The 24,712-nt window shown below is 37.3% G+C and overlaps 1 protein-coding gene across 1 annotated transcript; it reads left to right on the top strand.

Moving 5' to 3' along the window:
* The first annotated feature begins 1,818 nt into the window (after positions 1-1,818).
* Positions 1,819-23,789, top strand: LOC120627700 (probable phospholipid-transporting ATPase IF). The gene is made up of 17 exons (XM_039895728.1): positions 1,819-1,992; positions 9,038-9,239; positions 10,759-10,884; positions 12,850-13,071; positions 13,347-13,526; positions 14,003-14,308; positions 14,776-15,023; positions 15,225-15,632; positions 16,500-16,671; positions 17,188-17,378; positions 18,270-18,551; positions 18,978-19,114; positions 20,122-20,257; positions 20,417-20,562; positions 21,270-21,437; positions 22,669-22,824; positions 23,552-23,789. The coding sequence occupies exons 1-17, from the start codon at positions 1,903-1,905 to the stop codon at positions 23,742-23,744; spliced, it is 3,363 nt and encodes a 1,120-aa protein (XP_039751662.1). The 5' UTR covers positions 1,819-1,902; the 3' UTR covers positions 23,745-23,789.
* The last annotated feature ends 923 nt before the right edge of the window (positions 23,790-24,712 follow it).

Below are 24,712 nucleotides of genomic sequence, written 5' to 3'. Positions count from 1 at the left end.
TTCTCACAGTTTTATCAACTCTCGGAGCACTGGCGCACAAGTGGAAATATCAAAATTAAATAAGTAACTAAATACGTAGTATATTTAATACTACGACAATACACACATCGCCATCTAGTCCCATAGTAAGCTTAGCTTGTGTTCTAAGATAACTGATGAATAATTTTTATGAATAATATACATAAATACTTATAATATATAGATAAACACCCAGACACTGAAAAACATTCATGTTCATCACATTGTCCAAATGTGGGAATCGATCCCTCGCTCTGGACTCCGAAAGCAGGGTCGCTGCCCACTGCGCCCAAATGTGTAATAAACGCGGGTAAACTTCTCCTCGCCCATGTTCCGTGCTTTATTTGGTGGACACGTTAATAATATCCCTTGTCCTCTGACATATATAATATGAGAGACAGATATAATTTTTGTCTCCGACCTGTGCTAGCCCTACTTATGATTAGCGGAAAATAGTCCATTCGCTCAGAAACTTTCCATTTTTTACCGTTTTTGCAACATTTTTCATTGAAGATCCACTCCTGTCTACTCGTAGCGTATAAAGTAGGTATATAGTCTTTAGCCTTCCCCAATAAATGAACTATCTAACACAAAAAGATTTTTTAATTCGAACGTGTACTTCCTGAGATTAGCGCGTTCAACCAAACAAAACTCTGTAGAGTATAGATTAAGGTACCCATTCACTGACAATCCGTCGCGTCGAAGCGATCGGTTGGTATGCCTCGTTTGCAACGGGACGCGGCATCATAGAAAGCTTGTGCTAGTAGAACTCGTGCAAGTCGCTTGTATCAGTAAATTGTGAAAGTGTATCTATAAATTGTATAGGATGAAACTCGTGCAAGATTATCGCGAGTTCAATGCACGTAGCATCTATTAAAAAAAATGTATGTTTATTATTTAGGTTGTTTGGTTATTATTGTCAACCAATGGAAGTTCACATAGGTCCTTTGTAGGGAGGTCTCGTACCGCTTCGATCCAGTACATTACATACATTACAGTACATTGACCTGCGACGTACATTATGTCATCGGGGTTCTACCAAAGCTGCGTTTACGAGTGTGAGGTCGCCATTCATAAATACGATCTCCGAAATTGCCTGCGACGTAGTCATATAGACATCGGAGTATTTAACCTTTGATCAAAATGGCCATGGCCCGAGGTGATGGGCTGCGAAAGGCAGCGCAAGCAGTGGTTAGAAGTGAATGCACTTTTTACATTGGAAACATGCTTAGTCACTATAGGATAGAGTTGATTGACATGATTCAGTTGTTATAAATTTTAAAATGCATATAAAAATTTTCCGAACCTACAGACCTGCGACTCTGGCAATCGCGGCCTGAGCGCTTTCTCCAATTAAGCTACGGCTCTCCTACCGTCGATGCCGAAATTAATATATGCCTTTCACATCAATCTTATAGCGACTGTAGCGTCATCTAGTAGGAAACCTTGCAGTTTCGATCTACTTTTTCAAAGGTCCATATTACAATGAGACACGTTTGAAACAAGAAATGACACACTGCTTTTTAATAATTTTTTTGGGCGACCAATATTACTGGCCTGGCGCTGAATCTTAAAATACTCTGTATAATGTAGGTAATACACATGCAATCAGTCGCTAACAATTTGCAACGTACTGTCAAGCAACGGATTGCCCTGTGTTCGGACAGCTTTAGTTTAAATCGTTTGGAAGGTCTAGGGCCCGGCGCAATCAGGTGATTCGTTGCTTTTTTATTGATATCGTATTGGCTTTGTATCGATAAGATAACGGACACATCGTTTGCTACAGTCGTCCATCCGCCCTGGTGTTTACAGTTTGTATATTCCGGATCGCACATAATACTACATAGTGTATAATGTATAATGGTGATGGTGTAAAGCTGTATAATGAGGAAGTGCGGTGTATTGGTGCATAATTTATACGGACGATTATGTGACTGCCTGCGTTCTTTTTGCCTGCTGATATGTTGGTGGCGGGTGAGTTGAAAGTTTAGCGTTTCCGTGTTTCATAAATTGATACCGTATGATAATCTGATGTAATAATCGTGAGTACCTAATATATTTTGTGTTTATTTGCACATTTGTTTGTGCGATAATGATCGTATCAAGTCGGATTGTACCCCTCAGTCAGGATGAAGATTTTACATCTCTGTGCAAGCTCATATGCGCCACCCTATGAATAAATAAATAAATTAATATACTACGCCATCTAGCCCCAAAGTAAGCATAGCTTGTGATATGGGTAATAAGATAGCTGATGAATATTCTTGTTTATATAAAATACATAAATACTTATAATGTACAGATAAACACCGGGTGTTCTACATTCATGTACATCCCACATACTATTTCTAGTCTTGGGAATCGAACCCACGCTCTTGGACTTCAAAAGCGCCATTCGGCTGAATATTCAAACTCTTCAAATCCTTTAAAAGACATAAGTACCGGACACAGTGGCATACTAATTTGAAGGACTTCCCCGGTGCGACTCAGGGAATATAACGGAGATCGGGTAACAGCGTCTTTCGTGTTTCTACAACCATCTACTGCGATCAGCAACCCGTCTGCCCAGCGTGGTAATTATGGGCAAACCCTTCCGTAGGGAGAGGCCTTTAGTCCAGCACTGCCTTCCTTACAATAAGTATCATAACTTTAACCTCGTGACATTAAATAATTCTATAACTAACCATTGCTTAACTATAATATGTTTATCTTGATAACTAAGTTATAAAGCAAAGTGGATATTGAAGTTATAGTTACATATTTATCGTTAAACAAGATTTACCATAGATAATTAAAAACTGTCCAAGAAGTCAAGTAGAACATTTTACTGATTTTAGATAATATATAATAATAAAAGTCCAGCACTGCCTTCCTTACAATAAGTGCAATGCACCCCTTTGTCGGCAGGGTGGTATCTAGCAGCAGAAGCACCCACTAGTGTAAGGTTCACATACATGCGTAGGTACATACATTCCCCATCCTTCACTTCGCCGTGGTTGGGTAAAAGTGAATTACTATATTATGCGCAACAATAGCGTCATACATTGGTAATACCGATAAGGTTTTGAATAATAATTCATATCTTCATTTCCGGGAAAACCGTGATATAAAGAAACAAAGATACTCAGTGGGTACTTTAACACACCTACATTAAACACACCGTAGCAGGTGTGTGGGTATGGCCGGGGATTTTTATAATGTTGATCATTAATATCCATAACCTATTTAACTATCGCATTCAAATACGATTATATATTATTAAACTTAATTAGGTAAGAATGTACTTAATTTTTATTTTATTACGGATTATTACGGGCTAACCTGTTACAGATATTATCATATCACCCCATTATATTAGAGATATTATCAAATACTTTTAATATACAGATAAACCCCCAGACAATGAAAAACTTTTATGTTCATCACACAAACATTTTTCAGTTGTGGTAATCGAACCCACGACCTTGGACTCAGAGAGCAGGATCGCTGCCCACTGCGCCAGTCGGCCGTGAAATATCATATCAATAAAGGAAAGTGATAGTTTGCGAATGCCAGATGTAAAGGGTCCCACGCTGCCAACATTGACCGGCTGGCGGGCGGGCGGTGGGCGGCCAGGCTTGAGTTATGAGTGTCCTGCGCTGACAGAAGGTACCTATTTGCCATGAAACACCGACGCCAGCATTAGCGTGAAGCTTCGCAGATGCGGGTGATTATTGTGAACTTTTTTTTTACAATAAACCAAATTCGTAGTTTATAACTAAACAAAGTTTTACTAAGAGCTCGTTCGGAGGACTAACGCTGTTATTTTATCGCCCAGCAGCTTTGTTGTGTTCCTATCTGAAGGGCTTTGCCGGTGTAGTTAGGTGTAGCCACACAATGTTTAACAACTGTTTCGATTTTCGGATGGACCCTTGCCGATAACCACCTGAGGAGTTGCTACGGCGTCACCGGGGGAGTGGGACGAGCGCGAAAGCTCGCCATGAGAAGAGCCACAGGACTCGACGACATCGGGGGGGATGAGTGGAAGACGTCGACCCGAGGGTGCCTCCTGCGAGGGCTTGGACCTTTGCTCGGTTCGAAGTTAATCTGAGTGTTGGTGGACTTTTGGACTAATCATTGTTTAGTCCGAACGCCCCCGTGACCGTGGTAAGGATCCACGTTCCACGACGCTGTGTTGGCTGTGTATTTGTGTGCTGTTGGGACACATTGTCGGTAGTAATTTGATCGTCAGGGTCGTAAAGGACATGCTTCGGACGTCGCGCGTCGCCGCCTAGGCTCAACGTCGGGCGGACGTGGACGCCTCGACCACTTGGACTTTGATATTTTTTTAAATAATAAAAATAATTAAGCGCTCAGGCCGCGATTGCCCGAGAGTCGCAGGTTCAAATCCTGTCGGTTCCGAAATTTTGTATACACATTTTAAATTTATAAAATTGATAATTCCTCCAAGTGTAGGTAAAAACACTTATATAAATTATAAAAATATCTTGTTACATGTAATCTTAACTAGTTTTTAAATTATCGGAGTACAGATTTCATCATCATACCTAAACACCGGCCCTACAGGGCTTGGCCCCACAATGAGAAGGATTTAGGCCGTAGTCCACCATGCTGGGCCAGTGCGGATTGGTGAACTCCACACGCCTTTGATAACATTATGTAGAACTCTCAGGCATGCAGGTTTCCTCACGAGTTTTTCCTTCACCATTGAAGCAAATGCTATTTTAATTGCATTAGCTGTGATAGCCTAGTGGTTAGGACTTCGGCATCACTCTCGAGGGCCCGAGTTCGAATCCTAGCACGCACCTCTTACTTTTCCATGCGTATTAAGCAAATAAAATAAAGATTTCATTAAAAATAATTCAAGTGATGTCGCAAGAATGTTAAGGACTCATTTCCGGGCTTTGATACGATTGTCGACTTACTGATAAGGAGGCATCAACCAGCCAGACCGCTTTAATCATTCAAAGCGCTGAATATGCAACCATAAGCCTACATAGGCCATAGCCAATTATAAGCTAGTGTCACTTAATATTGGGGAAAGTTCTTGAATTATATGGTAAGCAACGAGATATGTGTAGCATAACTTTAGGAACATTTGACGACCTTCTTGGCGCAGCAGTTATCGTGGTTTCGAGTTGGAAGTCCCGGATTCAATTGCCGGCAGGGGCAATTTGGGAATTTATAATTTCAGAATTTTCTCTGGTCTGGTCTGGAGGCTTTAGCCGTGGCTAGTTACCACCCTACCGACAAAGCCGTGCCGCGTAGCGATTTAGTGTTCCGGTGCGATGTCGCGTTGAAAGGGGTACGACTACCATACTCCGTAACAGGTTAGCCCGCTACCATCTTAGATTCTATCATGACTTACCACCAGGTGAGATTGCAGTCTCAAGGGCTAGCTTGTAGTGGAATAAAAAAAATTTGTCAAATTGGGACGTTGATGTAAATAATGTAGAGTTTAAAACAGGGATGCCTTGTGTTAAGAAGGGAGGATCTGTTAGATTTTTCAAGAACCGTAGAGAGTCCACCAAGGTTGTAGAATTAAATTTAGAACGATTTTATTCCGGAAGATTCAAGGATTCTATATCGTCATGTATCAAAAGTTAGAGAGAAGGCGAAGGAACTCGACTCTACTTTTAGTAGCTTGTCGTTAAAGAGCTCCCCGGGACTTATTTCTGCCGCCAGACAGCATTGCTATCGCCGAGAGAATGACCGGAGTTTAAAATTTCATGTGGCTTTCTCGTTATAGAGTCACCACGACAGACATTCGTTGAAAGAGTGGCATTCAGAAGTTCTTTCACGCATCCGAAGTGTATGACGCGTATAGTTTCATGTTTATTTCATTGCTCGCTTTGGAAACCAAGCTTGCTAATTATTATGCGTTGAAATGTTCAAACTGCAGCCGGGAACCTATTTCATTGTATAAAATAAGTTCGGCTTCCTTGATTGCGCTTATTCCTGTAGATTCAAGGATTCAATATCGTCACGTCACAGGATTCAAAAGTTAGAGAGCAGGAACTGAACTCTACTTTTAGTAGCTTGTGGTGTCAGGGCTCTTTAGGACTTATTTCTGCCGCAAAGCAGCATTGCAGTGTCCCGGTCTGAAGAGCGTGGTTTCCTGTGTAATTACAGACACAAGTCTTAACACCTACTCCTCCGATCGATGAACTCATGGTGGCCCTTTGCAGGACTAATACCTCGCACATTTGACGGTCGATTGGCGCAGTGGACAGCGACCCTGCTTTCTGAGTCCAAGGTCGTGGGTTCGATTCCCACAACTGGAAAATTTTAGTGTGATGAACATGAACGTTTTTCAGTGTTTATATATAAATATATTATAAGTATTTATGTATATTAATCATAAAAACATTCATCAGTCATCTTAGACATAACACAAGCTACGCTTACTTTGGGGCTAGTTGGCGATGTGTGTATTATCGTAGTATATTTATTTATTTATACCCTGCGCAGTATAGCTCTGTTTATCATGAAGATGTTAGAAAAATATATTCCATATAATAAAAGTACTAATATAAAATGGCCCTTAAAATCGTTTTTCTTCGTTCTCAAATGCGTATTTAAATTTTAAAATGGCTCGTCCTTTCACCCGTTCACCTGTCTGACTGTCGGTATGTCACAGCCATTTTCTACAGAAATTACTAAAGCTGTAGAGGTAAAATTGCAGCCGCTCGATATTAAACTATAAATATTATATTCGACATTGAATATCGGAATAAAATATTTATTTATCAAGTAAAATTACCAACCTAAACTACCAAAGTATAAATTATAGTTTGTGCGCTGAACAGTCAGTCTGATTCTTTGCGCAAAAGGGGCATTTCCATCAGTGGCCAAACATTTCCCCAATAAGAAAAATCTGTATTAGAGTTTTGGGGACTTTAGTGGTAAAAATAAACCATGTCTCTAATTAGAGCATAGCTGTAAGTGTGATGACGTAATGAATTTTTCGTACCGACGACCTACCTGGCCAGGTAGGTCGTCGGTAATATCGTTGAGAAACATAAAAAACAAAGTTTTCGATTCGGAGAAGAGTGTCCTGAATGGACATTTGTAAAATGTTCAAATTCCAAAATTCATAATTTAGCTCCAGTTGTCGTAAGAGATGTCGTAGGGTTAATAAAATTTTATAAGTTATTTTTTTGTTATAGAGTCACCACGACAGACATTCTTTGGAAGAGTGACATTCAGAAATTCTTTCACGAATGTCATGTTTATTCGATTTTTCGCTTTGGAAACCAAGTTTGCTAATTATTATACGTTCAAATGTTCAAACTACAGTCGGGAACCTATTTCAATGTATAAACTAAGTTTGGCTTTCTAGATTGCGTTAAGGTCGAATTGTGAAACCGGGCTTTAATTAATCATTAAACAGCTTTTAACGTATGCACACATGGCAAATATCGATTAACTTGATAGTCGCAGAAAAATGTTCACGCTCAGTCCTTGAGTCCACACTTTTCGTCGCATAGTGTCTCACGACTCACGATTCCTTGTGGCTAACTTAGTCCTAACTCCTTGTAGAATTATAATTACAAACAAATTAATAGCAGTTAAGTGGGGCCCATTAGGAAAGTTTGAATAACTTTACAAACTTTCTTCAATGGGCTCCGGAAGTTTTGAAAATAGGTTATTCATTAAACTCGTAATTCGACGTGCCTTTTCCGAATTTAAACTTTACAACCTCTTATCGTTTCCGCTCGCGTCGACGTCTTCCGGGATCTTGGAGAAATGGCGCCCAAAACAGATTATATACAACATAAGCTATTAGCATTATTAACAATATACAATCATGATAGATAATTATAATAATAATCATCGAATGAAACGCTGATAGCGCAGTGGTAAGTTCAATACTTCGGCCTCACTTTCGAGGGGCGGAGTTCGAATCCTAGCACGCCTGTAACTTTCCTAAGTTATGTGCATTTTAAGTAATTAAAATATCACTTGCTTGAACGGTGAAGGAAAATATCAAACTAGTCTCTCCTGAAAGGGAGGCCAAAGCACTAACAACTACACATTACATATTTATATATGTGTATGAATATTTGTATACACTGTTCAAACCAAGATATATTTATGGCACAACCCTAGTCTCTTGTCGCAGGATTTATTCTTCCCAAGTCCAAACTCCGTTATTTACCTATACCTAGATTTGTATGGATAGGTATTTGAGCGGCTCAATGTTATTTCGTGTTTTACCAGAATATTGTCTATGTTAATTTATGTATTATTTGCATTTTTATTAATCAGATAATTTATACACGTGTATTTGATTTGATAAGCATTGGATTTTATCAGTTATAAACTTATATCTGTATGTAACTCTTCGTACCTATAGGTAGGTGTACAACGTGTAAATGAAAACCGAAATAAAACTTTACAGGCTTTAGAGTTGCATGTAATGTCTCTGAGACTTATCTGTGAAACCGAAAACCTAAAAGTTTTTGAGTAAACCACTGCCATAGTTTTTACCGAAAGCAATCAGATACAGCCCTAACGTCACATGCAAAATTAAAATCATGTGACCCCGGTTACTTTATTAGGTGAGCGGCGCGTAGCGTAGGTATCGCTAAATAATTTTAATTTTATCTAATTTTCCTACTTTAGCCTTGTTTTAAGTTGGTTTAGTTTGTATTCTACTTTTGCCTATTGGATAATATTGTACTTGATACAGGTGTAGTAGTTTCCAGTGAAATGCGAGCCCGCGCGATATAGGCCACGTAATGACAATAATATAAAATAATTTTGCGTTCATATAATTTTCTAAATGTGTTAATTCTTATTGAGTCGTGACATCAGCAGGTTTTAGAGGGGGGTGTCAAAAGGTTACTGATATAAGTTATCGTAACTGATAAATAGCCCAGTAAGTAAAACGATGGTGATGGAAAGCTTTATGGAAAAGGCTTCGGCCACCCTTTGGAGGATTTCGAGTACGAATCTCGGCACGCAACTCCAACTTAGTTATGTGTGTTTTTTTTGATTTTGGTCTTGTCCGCAGTCGAACAAAGTCTCCGCGGCATCGCAAACGCGGCAGATCGAGGTTGGCGTTGTGGAGGAAGGTGGAAAGCGCCGTAAGCACAACAAAATCAAGACCTCCAAATACTCTCTGCTCATGTTTATACCGAAGAATCTCAGCGAGCAGTTCCGGAGAGTTGTAAACTTTTACTTCCTGACTGTCACCATAATTGCTATTGTTATTGGTAAGTTTAAAGTCTCTTTTTAATTGTTCTTTAATTTGTAATAAACTCCTGCTACACTCCTGCTACAAGTACTAGAGCTCGTCCCGGAAACTACTATCGCTTGCTTATTTCTGCCGCAAAGCAGCATTGTTGCCATCATGCGTTCCGCAGGGTGATTACGTATCTCGCGACAGGCGTAAATCTTGCAATCACTGCTGTCAAACGTCACTTTTGCATACAATAAAAAAACAAAAGTGACGTTTGACAGCAGTGATTGCAAGATAAAGGTATAAAGGTATCTTCGCCTCAGGTTAATGGAAACGGGACATAGAAATGGATTTGGACGGCCGACTGGAGCAGTGGGCAGCGAACCTGCTTTCTAAGTCGTGGCCGTGGGTTCGATTCCCACTACTGGTAAATGTTTGTGTGATGAGCATGAAAGTTTTTCAGTGTCTGGGTGTTTATATGTATATTCTAAGTATTAATGTATATTATTCATAAAAATATTCATCAGTCATCTTAGTACCTATAACACAAGCTACGCTTACTTAGGCTTACTTTGGGTCTAGATCGCTAGATCGATGTGTGTGTTGTCGTAGTATATTTATTTATTTATTTATCTTCATGGTCATTCTTATATTACCTCACGAATTTATCGTGGTCAATCTAATTGACCAATCGACATTTCCGTCAACGCGTTGCCATCTCTTAAAGAATTACAGGACGTATGTCGACAACAGCTGTTGTTTCCTCGTGAAGGGTAATCCAAGTCACAATAACGAGGAAACCCACTAAGTAAGTACGCGGTACTTACCTAGTCGGTTACAAGCCGATCAATATATTGAAATTATACCATCCATCTAACCTGTAATTTCAATATGCAATAATATTTACGGTAACCGAAGCCCTTATTTTTATGCGCTATTCATTTTTTGTACGTCCTACTTACTTCAATCGATAGCCTATCACTGTCCTCTATTGGACTAAAGGCCTCTGTCTGTTTGTTGATATTGTTACGGGTATATTGGTTTTTGGGGGTCCCCTGCGGAAAAAGACGACGCAATAAGATTCCAACTTATAAACTTATATATTTAAAACTCGATACAGAGAAGCTTTTGTTTATGGATTCTACACATTTAAGCCGACACAGCCCGGTCGCTTTGTTGTTGTCGGATTTGTCGGCGGCTTCACATTTTCAGTTCGGATAAACCGGAAACTTTATCAGCATCGGCAATCTTGTAAAGTAGCTACTGAGTAATTAACTAGAGATAGGCATTGCTTATACTTTCTTAATAGTAATAGTTTCTTAAAAGTAATATATTTGATAATAATTATGGATTTAAAGAAATATTTTCATTTACACGTTGTAAATGATTAGGTAACATTATTCTTACAGGGTTATTCTTTATGAAATATACTTATGCATCCTTCAATATTATTTCGTAATTCGGTTGAACGTTGTTGTTTTTTTGTTGTTAACCTATATTTCTGAAGAACTAAACGTATTAAATATACCTATTATAATTTAATTGATTCGCAGATAGTCCAGTCTCCCCATTTACGAGCATCGCGCCGTTAAGTTTTATGGTGTTGGTGACCGCCGTCAAGCAGGGCTACGAAGACTGGCTGCGCCATAAGGCTGATAACAAAGTCAACAACCAGATTGGTAAGAACCTTGCAGATGTTTCTTATGAAACTTAACTATCGTAAAGTTGCTCTACACCACAGATCTAAAAACATACAGTAACCGTGTACACGGCTAATATGGGAGCATCAAAAACCACTCCACTATAGTAGTGTTTCTCACTTCATACCATTTAGCAGTTGACAGTAATTATTTTACCTTTAATGTCTACTAATCTAATTTTTCTTTTAAAAACGTTCTAAACGTTTACCATAAAATGCGAAAATGGGAAAAAGTTGAATGTTGTAAATTGAGACGTGCGCTGGGCGTTTTCACTGGTTTTGGACTCATTGAATGCATGCAATAATTAGCTGGAGGATTCGGCAGTGACCAGGCCGACGATGGGACCCGCCATGCATTGGGGGTCAAAACCTTGGCGCCACCCGTGCGGTGAATACGCAAGTGAATCTCATACTCTCACTTATAGGTATGTCGAGGGACACACAGAGTTTTTAGTGGGTGCAAGTCCCTGACGGAGTGGTATGCTTTAGCTTCAGGAATGTTCTCTGTTTAAAAAAAAGCAATGCGTGCAATAATGGCTGAATTAGGGTTCTGTATGTTTTTAATTCTATGTCCCATCCGAACTTTTATCCTGCGACACACCGCATCATATTCCCCGCTCGCTCAACTTTTGTCGTACAAGGCTCGTAGCGGGATATTATCATGTTAAATATTTGTTGTTTAGTAATCGAATTGGTTAAAAACGTTTGTTACATTAAAAGGAACACAAATAATTGTTAATTGTTTTAATTTACAAGTAAAAAGAATCTAGGCTATCGATAGCCACAAAGGAAATCTTGAACTCTATGAAACCACAGATAAGATTATAGATTCAGGAAGATATCTATTTACCTATGTTGTTCCGAGTATCTTTTTCCTTTGACTTATCAGTTGGTTTTACCTGATAAGATCTGTCTGTCTGAATCGTAATTGAAATGCAATACATGTAAAACTGACATAATTAATTTGGTGCTACAACTAGGCGTACATCTTACGATTGTTTACAGTATTTTGTGATACCTAGTGAACGAAAAGTGTATCCACTAAGTTAGGTAAGACTGTTTCTATACGAGGTTGACAAAGTCGCAGGCAACAGTTAGTCAACCTTTACATAATAATAAATACATATACTACGACAATACACACATCGCCACCTAGCCCCAAAGTAAGCGTAGCTTGTGTTATGGGTACTAAAATGACTGATGAATATTTTTATGAATAATATACATAAATACTTATAGTATACAGATTCCTAGAGAAAAAAAACGAAACAATGCCTAATCGAAGAAGATTCCAAGGTAACATTTACCTCTCAACAATCAATTTTCACTAGGCAACTCATATAACCTAACTTGTCTATGGTTCTTGCCATAGGGTGTGTACATGTATTTTATGTTGGTATTTTCATATTTTTTATTTTTTGCATGGAACTAAGGTTATTAAAAAACCAGAATTTATATTTTTCTCTGTTTACGAATCTCCTTAACTTTACGACCCGCCGAATCGGTATCATTGCCACAAGCAATGATACCGAAGGTAATATTAGATCTACCGTTACCTAAGTTTAAACAATATATTAAAACACATTTAACAAATCGTAGTTATTACACGATTGATGAATTAACGACAAGGCTGCTTGGAAGCAGGCCACTCCGCTCTCATCTCTCACAAAACAGAAATTTTTTAAAGATTGTTAAAAAAACTTTAACATAAAATGATGTTGGAAAAGAGAAATCTGCTGAGTTTCTTGCCGGCTCTTCTCAGTGAAATCTGCCTTCCGAACCGGTGGTAGAGTCACTACAAACAGACTGACTGGACGTTTCAAAAGTGCTTATAAATTAGCCTACTTGAAATAAATGAAATTTGAATTTTGAATTTGAATTCAATTTGTAGGTTTAGTGAAAACGGGCATAGTTCAAATGTTTGAAATATGCTTTTTATTTGTAGTGGAAATAGTCCATAAAGGTGTCATCAAAGAAGTGAAGAATTCTTCAATCGCACCCGGCACACTGGTCAGAGTGAAACGTGGACGAGAGGTTCCTGCTGACTTGGTGCTGCTATGCGCTGAGGGAGAGAAGGGGAAGTGTTTCATCACCACAGCCAACTTAGATGGCGAGACCAATCTGAAGACCCTCAGGGTACCTCCGCCGTTAGTTGGATATACAGCAGGTAGCTTTGTTTTAAATTATTTTATTACTAGCTTCTGTCCGCGACTTCGTCTGCGTGAACTTCAGAATTGGGGCTAAACCTTCGCTCGTTAACAATTTTCAATTTTCCCGCTCGTTGTCAATTCCTTTATCCGGATTCCTTAGGAACTACCTAAGGATCGACGCGTCGACGGTAGGAGAGCCGTAGCTTAATCGGTGAAAGCGCTCAGGCCGCGATTTTCCGCAATATATGAGTTTTAAATATACAAAATAGATACGATTTCTTGAATATTCCAGATATCATACCGTCAGGCATACGTATCGAGGTTCCTCACCCAGTGGCTGATTTGTACACGTTTTATGGGCGCCTTGAAATCCCTGGCATGGACAGCTTGGCTTTGTCGACAGATAATATTATGCTGAGGGGATCTCGGGTAAAAAATACGGAATGGGCAATTGGATGTGCTGTTTATACGGGTGAGAATTACTAAAATTTCGCGATTTCCGTTAACATCCCAAGGAGTTAGCCAAAGCTTGAATCTGAAATCTGAAAGAAATCAGACACATCCCTTACGAGTACATCATATGTTAAATTAAAATCATGTGACCCCTGTCATTTTATTGCGTACCATGCGCATGTTAGTTTGTTATCTTCAATAGGGTTGTCAGAAATAACATTTTGAATTCGTTAGTATGGAAAAATAAATATGCTGTTTTTGATTTAATTTCTTAACTTGTTGATTTGTTATGAAATATACTTATTCATCCCTCGATATAATTAAGTAATTCGGTTACACGTTGTATAATTATTTCCCCCGTAGGTATGCAAACCCTTTTCCTCGTTATCAGGAACTACATTATTGTAAAAAAGATTGAAATAGTAGTACTTCTTATTAATATTGCTTACTTACCTATTTTTATAGCGTGACATTAATTTTTATTGACCATTTCAGGGGAGGAAACAAAGCTGGCCCTCAACTCAAAGTATGCAGGCAACAAATTTTCCTCAAGCGAAACAGTAGTCAATTTTTACCTAATGTTTTTTATCTATCTGCTCATTTTGGAGATGACAGGTTCCTATGTGGCAAAAGTGATATTAGAACACTGGCAATCCGAGCATGAGCTGTACATAGGACCTTCTACAGAGGATCCTTTCAGAGCCAAGAATATTTTTCAGGATTTATTTTCCTTCCTGCTTCTTTACTATTATATTATTCCCATGTCTTTGTACGTTACCATTGAGTTGTACAAGTTTATTGGTAAGTTCACTCGTAAGTAACAAATAATACTTGTCTTTATTGTAAATAGTTAATCTTAACCCTGAAGTCAATCCAGAAGTATAACCCCGTTATTTTGCATGATATATTAGGTAGGTACTATTTCACGACCCGGCACCTCGTAAATTTTCAGTGAAATACCTAAAATATGTCTAGACAACCTATCATGGTTTTTTGAATAAATTACTTGTATGAAAAAAAAGTATATAGAAGCTACTAAGCTAAAATCTTACATTCAATAATACTAAATGATATTTTTTCAAGTAGCTTATTTTCACGAAGAAACTTTTCCGTATGTCATTGAAACTGAATACAAAGGCATAAAGAAAGTCTATTTATTGCATTTCAATAATAATCTAATCTAATTAAATCTACCTTTTAGAAAAATTTTGTGTTAGATATCTGTAATTTAATTATATACGTTTTTCACCAATAAACTTATGTTAAAGGCGCTTTTTTCATTGGATGGGACGAAGATCTGCGTTGCGATGAAACTGGAAGGTCAGCAATGGCTAATACTTCAGATTTAAACGAAGATTTGGGTCAAGTGGAAGTTTTATTTTCTGACAAAACCGGAACCCTCACTAAGAACCTAATGGTATTCAAAGCATGTTCAATTAAAGGACAAATCTATGAGGAAAGAGATTCCAAACTTTACGATTTAGAAAGGTTCGATGAACCCGTAGATATTTTTCAGGTCAGTATTTGTATTAAATTAAAATAAATATATATCTTCGACGTTATCTGTTGTATTGTGATAATAAATTGTAATCTGCATTTTTGATATCAAATTATTTACGATACATTATTATTTAGACGTTGTGCTTTGTTTGTAGTTGCATATTTATTTGTAAAATGCACTTTAGTAGTTTTGACAATCTATTAATTTATATTTTAGACAGACATCAAATTGTTCTTTACAATCCTCGCTTTATGCCACTCAATTCAAGTTTCCAGTGAAGATATGAAGAAGTTAAGTGCACGATTCACTGGGAGTGACAGCTTGCAATTCATCAATATCTTCCGTCGAAAGAAACAAAGTAAAGCAAATGGAAAAGAAGCAGGAGGGAATAAGATTTGGAATATGGTTAACGTAAATAAAGTAGACTATCAAGGAAGCAGTCCAGACGAAAAAGCACTTGTGGAAGCAGCTGACAGGAATGGCGTTACATTTTTAGGCGAAGAAGGCAATAATTTAATACTCAAAATTGGTGATAATACAGAAATGTATGAAAGATTGCAGGTGATAGAGTTTACTTCTGAGAGAAAACGAATGTCGGTTATCGTGAGAGATAAGGATGGGAAGGTTAGTTAGATAAATTGTAAAAAAGTTAAGAAAAACTTGGCCTTGTATTACAAAATAACATAACTTATTTGATATTTGACCTATTTGCGATGGTGATAAGAAAACTTAGTAAATAATTAAATATACATACTAGTTAATTAAAGCCTTCAATAAACTTATACCAGTATTCTACTGTTTTAACTCTATTCTTATTGAAATCCGATGTGTATAATAAAAGGTATACTTCATAAAATCAATTATCGCATAGCCAAGAAAAAACAGAAAACAAAATTTGAATGATGAAATTTTGTATTAAGTATATAGTTTTGAAGAATCTAAACCTAATATTACAAAGCCTAACCTAATATTATTATTATTGTTTATTATATGTTTCAATGCGCTAATGCCTTCTCATAAAATTAACTTAATATTGTATTAAACTTAATTTTGTAACATATTGTACATTGGTATATATTAATTATCAGTATCTATATATTATATTGTAAGTTTATTATATGTATATGTTATATATGTATATATAGCTATATGTACAAATAAATATGTTTATTTATATGCACCTCTCTTCTTGAGCTGTGTTTTACGCCTTTGGTTGCCTGGAAGAGATCGCTATGTACCTAGCGATAAGGCCGCCAAATTGTATACGTTTTGTTAAATTATTATTTATAATTTTTCTATATCTTTATGTGGTGTATAATACACAAACATATTCAAAGTGTATTCATTCATTCCTACATTTTGCAAACTCATTGCAAAATTTACAGTATGCTTATATACATAGATTTAATAAGTAACTAGCTCACTGGTTATATACATTAAAATTAAAATTGAAGATGATTCGATAAACTCAAAAGATAAATCCACTTTTAGATATGGCTGTACTGCAAAGGTGCTGAGTCATCGGTATTTTCAATTTGCAAAGACACTGTGTGTATAGAAGAAACAGACAGGGACATAAACACATTCGCAAACAAAGGACTGAGAACATTAGCAATAGCTTATAGAGAAATACCACTAGAAGAATATGAAAGAATATCTGAATGTAAGGAATTTACTTAGATTGATTAATATTCTTAATTTTTACACATCACTACATAAATAGGAAGGGAATAAAAGTAGCAAGATAGAATTAGAATTCAAAAGGCGGCCTTATCGCTTAAAGAGATCTCTGCTAGATTACCTTAAACCTACGGTTAGTTAAAACGGAGCGATCTTCAGACATTGCGTTGTAGGAGACGCCAGAAATCCAAAAAAATATTTAAACAATCAATCTACTAATAATCTTGTCAATCTACCAATATTTTTCTTAAATTCATAGCGCTCACCGCTGCTAATTTAAGTACGTTAAAAGTTTTCATCATCATCATCATATCAACCGATAGACGTCCACTGCTGGACATAGGTCTTTTGTAGGGAGTTCCAAATTCCACCGCTGTATTCAAGTAGCACAAAATGCTACTTGAATCCAGCGGCTACCTGCGACGCGCCTAATGTCGTCCGTCAACCTCGTCGGGGGTCGACCAACGTAAAAGTTTAAATGGAATTATATTTTTCGCAGTAATAAAACAAATAGATGCCAGTAGTGCAGAGGCGTTCAAGCAGATTACTCAACAATACAGAGTTTTAGAGCTGGATTTAACACTGATAGGAGCAACTGCTGTTGAGGATTGCCTCCAAGACGATGTTGCGGATACTCTTGCTTCCCTACGCAGAGCTGGCATTCATACATGGGTACTGACTGGCGACAAGGTAATGTGTTACATGCACGAACCACCGACGCAAGAACGCACACACAGACACGTCAAACTATAATAACTCGTCTATTATAAGTTTGACGTGTCTGTGTGTGTGTCTATCTGTGGCATTGTAGCTCCCGAACGGATGAACCGAGTTTGATTTTGATGAAAGCTGAATTAGTCGGGAGTGTTCTTAGCTACAGTTGACGAAACTCGGTCCAAGATTGCTTGGGTTCACAAAATGGCAAATTACATATATTTGCATAACTCCCACAATATGGGTATTAATTTTGTGTTTAGGAGGTTTTATTTAATTTTTAATTTAATTAGTTATGTACCTAAGTATTCATTTTAATTGTTAATTTGTGTACATGAGTTTTAGTAAAAATTTAATTAGATTTTTTTAATTCAACTACAAGTTAGCTCTTGACTGCAATCCAGCTGGAAATTATTGATGCATTAAGTTGCAAACGGGCTAACCTGTTAGGAGTATGGCAGTTGTATTAAACCTTTGCGACATCGTACCGGAACGTTAAATCGCTTAGCGGCACGTTTGGTAGTAACTAGCCACTGCTGAAGTCACCTACGCGACCCGGCTAGAGATACTTACTTTACGTAAACCTTAAAAACCTTTAAGATCGGTAAGCCAGAAATTGTTATTTGATTGAAGCAGCGTTACTTTGCGGAAATCCATAATATATTATGAAAATTAAGCTTAATTTAATAGCAGCAAGAGCATCCTCAGGAGATGTTGATTTTACAATGAATATTCATTACTAAACAATTATTTAATTTTTTACTTATTACACCATACAGATTCTCCGCTGTTCGCGGAGTATAGCAAATTAAGCTCAATTTTCATAAGAAATTATTTATTAAATTCTTCAACCTTGAATTCCTTCAGGTGGAAACAGCAATCAACGTATCGCAGTCTTGCTCGCACATTTCAGAAAACGATAAGCGAATGTACTTAGTAGGCATACAAGATGAAGAGGCCTTGCAAGCTCACTTAGATATTTGCAAGCGCACCCTCCAAGAGCCTAGTTACAGAGATCTGACACTCATAGTAGACGGCATGAGCATGAGCCACGTACTGGACACTCTAGCTGCCGATGTGTTCGTGGATATATCGATGAAATGTCACGCTGTGCTGTGCTGTCGACTGTCACCTTTGCAGAAAGCTAAAGTAAGAACCTAGGTACATATTTACTAGAGTCCATAAGTTTTATATAAATTTGTTTAGCGATCGGTAATCTTCGTGACATCTTTTCGTTCAAAATTCCTAAATGCCTAAAGATGTGGGAACTCCCCAGAAGAGCCCTGACACAAAAATCTCTTCTTCTACTACTTATGTCGTATTCCGGGGGATTTAAAATTCATATTTTACAGCTAATTCGGCGAAATTTCGCATGGAAATAAGGAAACTAACAACGGTTCCCCTGGGATTTTAAGAAAAATCAAAAAAAAAAACGGACGAAGACGCGGGCAACAGCTACTCACTAGATTTAATGCATTGCACTTCTTAGTGGTTCATTATTATTCGAATTTGAGTTATAGTATTCGTTTATATTGATCATAAACGATCAAATATCTCTTATGTTATTTATTACAGATAGTTAAATTAATAAAAAATAGTCCAGAGCGTCCAATAACCGCTGCGATTGGGGACGGGGCGAATGACATATCAATGATACAGGAAGCACATGTCGGCTTTGGTATATTTGGTAAAGAGGGTCATCAAGCTGCTAGGTATGTATCTGAATCCAAACTTAATGTCGTAGTGAAATCATGCACCATGGTTGCCCATTTAAGTCTCAAATCATGTGTGAAGGCACCTACGTCACACAATTGGTGCCAAAGTAAAGAAGTCCCACATTGGGTTCCATGCAAGTCCCACAATGGGCGCCAGAACGGCCATGTCATATGTAGAGTAACCAAGCCATGGCTAGGGGTGAAAAGGCAACATGCCCCACTTGGGCGCCTAGGCAACGAGAGTACCTGGGTGTCATCGAAACTCTTCAATGGGTGCCATCCAAGTCCCGTATCAACCATATTGCATATTGGGGGCCATCCGAATCTCTTATCGGCCGCCAATGCAACCAGGCTTCACAGAGGGACCCATCAAAGTTCCATATCGGGCGCCAATGCAACGAAGTCACACATTGGGTGCCATCCAAGTCACACATTGGGCGCCAAAGTAAAGAGATACCTACCACATTGGCTGCCATTCAACTCCTATAGATAAAAAATAGATAGATACTTTATTACACGCAAATAAATTAAAAACACACACATACAGTGAACTAAAATTTGCACAAACATTAGTATGCAAAGGCAGTCAGAAAGTAAATCAAATGATAAAGGGTAGGGGCCATATCAGGCACCGAGGTAATCGGGTCCCATATCGGGCGCCAATGTCCCACATTAGGTGCCACCCAAGTCCCATATCGGGCGCCCATGTGTGCACCACCGAAGGCGACCAAATAAAAAGGTCCCTAAGTATGTACCATCTAAATCCCATATCGGGCGCCAAGGCAACCAGTTCCCACATTGGGTCAATTACCAGATTTGGTGCTTGGTTACTTTGGTACATTGAATGCCGGTTTTGCTTTAACGTCCCACGTTAGTTGCCAGCCAAGCTTCGTATAAGTGCCTCCATTCCTTCCATCCTCCATAAACTTGTTTAAATTTCATATGCTATGAATTTTGTGGATATCCTATAGATTTGTGGAACCTAACAGTTTTTTAATTTTTAGGTCTGCAGATTTCGCGTTCACAAAATTCTCTATGATAAAAAAGATGTTGCTAGTATTGGGCCACTGGTACTATCAGCGGTTAGCAACACTTATACATTATTTTTTCTATAAGAATTTAGTCCTTGGAAATATTATGGTAAGTTTACTGTTTAGAAGTATTTTTTTCTTCTTATTTTTATTTCATGTTCTAAATTTAATGACGATGCTATTACGATGCTTTAACAAAGTGTTTAGACAAAATCAACGATGTTCACTGATATTCAATTCCTTTAACTACTACGTACTTTTGTTCTAGTTTATCTTTCAAACGAACTCGATGTTCTCTACTCAATCGATTTTCGACTCGATGTATCTCACATTCTACAACCTGTTTTTTACCTCGGTCCCTTGCCTGATACTCTCGGTAACCGACCAGAGGTGGCCAGCCAATCTTCTGTTACAGTAAGTTTAACAATGAACACCGACGTTGTCGTTATGGGTATCGTAAGAAAAGTATTACTCGGGCATAAAAAAAATCATAATTGACTTACTTCAACTAGTTAGGCTTTATTTATAAGCAGTTTTGAGACGCTAAGTCGGTGCCATATCCTGCTAAGATTGGCGTCCAAAAAATTGTAGTTAATAACCCACATGTCACATTAAAATTAATTATAAGTAAAAACAAAATAAAAGGAAATACCGAAATGGAAGTCAAAGAATAAATTAAAAATAAATACATATTTACAAAACAATTAATTAATTAATGTCCATAATTATTACCATTTCCCATTAAGATAGTAATTTATATGATAATAAAGACTATCCAATAACACTGATTTGGAACGTGCAACCGGTAAGTTTCAGCGCACCACTGATTTATCTCATAGTATTATCCCGCATCTTAACTACGGAAAACACATATCTATGGTATGCCATCAACGCAGCTTCAATGGTGGTTGTTTGTTTAAGAACGTACACTAATTTGCAAAGTCTGTTATATACTTCTTGGATGTGAGCTTTCAAGTTACAAAGCTTGTTAACGGTTACCCCTACTAAGTATCATTTTAAAAACGGCCAGCGTTCAAGTCCTTCTTAAAAGTGTAATGTCTGAATGTATTTAGTATCGATAAACAAGCATGTTCGCTTCCTCTCAAATTTTTATGTTTCAGAAACCCAACATTATACAGAGAAATAAGGAAAAACAAGCTACTGGGCTGGCCACGCTTTGTAGCTTGGTTCATCGCAGCTCTCTACCACACTCTTATTATTTATTATTTCTCATTGATAATATTCGAGCCATCCGTTATCAACATGGACGCAAAAAATGTGGATTTATGGTAAGAATTATTACGGCTATTACTATTAATGGGTATTTGTTTTTTGTATTTAACGAAATGATCGTTAAATCCAAAAAACAGACATTCTACACTCATTTGACAGATTACAATTAGGATAGACGCAGAGTTTGCGGAATTCCATGATATATTATGAAAATTAAGCTTAATAGAGCAAATTAACTCCTTGAAAACAGGAGAATCAGTATGGTGTAATTTATAATTTCTCCAATCCTTAGACTCCACACCAAACAGATCTTCGGCAATGTACCCTCATTCGATAGTCCATAAGGCAGGAATGATGTTAATTTTAATTTCCAACCATTATCTTTAGCTGATTTCTCTTATATTAACAAATTTGGCGGTGAATGGGTTACCGATTAATTTTGCTCTAATAAAAATAATAGTTTAAAAAAAACTAAACAAAACACGCTTTTACAAACAAACTAAACTTATATGTAGAAATTAGTTTAGTTTTTTTAAACTAATCATTTATTATTTTTAATAGTGTTTTTACCTACACTTGGGGGAAATATCTAGTTTATAAATCAAATCAAAATCAAATCAAATCAAGTCGTTTATTTGCAGATTGGTATTACATTGTTGGTAGGTACACAAAATATAGGGACAAACAATCCGCCTTAGATGGCATGCAAAAAATATATATGATCGTACACTAATTCCTACTTACTATAATAATACTATCCTAAGTCAATCCACATTATTAAAATAAGAATAAACTTTAAGACTGATATTGATACAAAATTACAAATATCTAATCAATCATGCCAAATCGTTTTAATAAATTAAAATGCATGTAAGATTTTTTGGAACCGGCACCATAATTACTAGTTTATATAAGTACTTAATGGTCAAAAGCGCTCAGGCCGCGATTGCCAGAGAATCGCTGGTTCAAAGTCGCAGTTCCGAAAATATTTATATGCATTTAAATTTATAACATTTATATTTTCTCCAATTGTAGGTAAACGGACTATGTAAAATTATACAATTAATACAACAAACTTGGCAGATATATTGAGGACCGATGACAGCACACTAATTCGATAAGATTATTCCATTTTTCAATTTGCAAAATAAGATTTTTGTTAATTTATATCATTTTCATCGATAGTCATTCATTCATTTTTAATTTATAAAATTTATATATATATATATATATATATTTTGTAGGTGCTGTCTTGTTCATTATTATTTATGTTAATTATTATTCCAGGTCTTTTGGCGCAGTCCTCTTCCATCTGATCCTGCTGGTGGTCACGTTAAAGCTGTGGATGCAGGCCGGCTACCACACGCTCATCTTCGTGGCGTCAAACGTTCTCTCCTTCTTGCTCTACATAGCTTTCAACTCTCTATACTCTTCGTTTTATTTGTAAGCATGTCATTTTTTTTGTCTAGTTATCCTTTTTCGGGTTCCGTGCCCAATGGATCAAACGGCACCCGCTGACCGTCCGTCTGTCTGTCCGGCTGTATTTCATGAACCATGATAGTGAGACAGTTGTAATTTTCACAGATTGTATTTCTGTTTCCGCTATAAAGCAAATACTTAATAAAAAAGGAATAAAATTAATATTTAAGTGGGCTCCCATACAGAGCCGCGCCGACCCCCTTTTCAATGAAACTTTCAGAGAATCTCTGGATTGACCTGGCAAGTAATCCTGTCAAGTTTGGTGACGATCGGAGCACTCCTATTTTTGAACTGTCAAATACAGCTTTTATTTACTATGATGATATTCTATTGTTGGGTGTACATGGGTGTAGATAATGATCTTCACCCACTCGAGAAGAGAATGAATACGGAGAGAAATAAATGATTTAATATATTATGAGACTTAAATTAAAAATGTTATGATGTACATTTATTGTTTAAATAAAATAAAGCAAAATCTAGCCCGGCGAAGCGGGCTGGTTACGCTAGTGTTTTATAATTTGTTATTTACGTATTACATATTAAGTCCTCTAATCCGGACTGGGCCGTGGTGATCCTACGGCCTAAACACTTCTCTTGTGGGATGACACCCGTGCCCTGTAGCGGGCCGGTAATGGGTTGATGTCTGATGATGATGATATAATTTACCATTGCTTTATCTTGTTCGCAGCCAAATCGACGGCGACGTCCTCGGAACTTACATTCGGCTTCTGCACTCACCGACTTTCGGTTTTTTGAACCTCCTCATCGTATTCGCCGCTCTCGTGCCAGATTTCTGCGTTCGGATTATTTCCGACAGATGGGGAGCAAGAAACATCAAATCTGGAGACCAGGGACCTTCAGTTTTTACGACTAGACTATAAAAGTTCTTTAAAGTTATTAAATTATTAATTATTGTAACATATATTACTCAGCGTATTATAATTTAAAATTATTTTAAGAATTCAAAATCTAAAGTAAGTATCTTGATTTTTTTATTTCTGATCACCGCTTCCATTGTTTAGTCTGTCGTCAAAATATCCCTAAAGCTTGGGAGGAGTCACATGATGCACTTGGTGTGTTCTGTGATTTGTCTAAGGCGTTTGATTGTGTTGTACATGAAACGTTAGTCAGAAAACTACACCACTATGGAATTCAGGGTGTAGCTCTCGACTTGATTAGTTACTACTTGCGTGATAGGGTGCAAATGGTAGACGTTAATGGAAAGCGGTCTCATTAGACCGCTTTCCATTAACGTCTACCAGTCACGTCTAAATGACCCATTGGTCATTTGTGAAAATTGGTGTTCCACAGGGTTCTATATTAGGACCTTTTCTATTCCTTATTTACATTAATGACCTGCCTTACCTTGTTAAGGACAATCACGGGATAGTATTGTTTGCTGATAATACATCACGTATGTTCAAAATTAAGAGACGTGAATTAGCTTTAGACGATGTAAACAATTATCTCGCTAAAGTAGTACAATGGTTTGAAGCTAATAATTTGGTTTTAAATGAAAATAAAACTAAGTGCATAAAATTCACATTACCAAATGTTAAACATGTAAAAACCACTATACAACTTAATAATGAGGAATTGAATCCGGTGGATACAACAGTATTTCTAGGAACAACGTTAGATGCTAAACTTCAATGGGGCCCTCATGTAAATAATTTATCGAACAGGATTAGTTCTGCTGCCTATGCAGTAAAGAAGATACGCCACCTGACAGACATAGAAACTGCTAGGCTAGTCTATTTTAGTTACTTTCACAGCATTATGTCATATGGAATTTTACTATGGGGTAATGCTGCTGATATTGGCACTATTTTCGTGCTGCAGAAGAAGG

This window comes from Pararge aegeria, chromosome 11, assembly GCF_905163445.1.
Source record: "Pararge aegeria chromosome 11, ilParAegt1.1, whole genome shotgun sequence".
Taxonomy (NCBI): Eukaryota; Metazoa; Arthropoda; class Insecta; order Lepidoptera; family Nymphalidae; genus Pararge; species Pararge aegeria.
The sequence above is the reverse complement of the archived record's forward strand: the minus strand, read 5'-3'. Positions and strand labels throughout refer to the sequence as shown.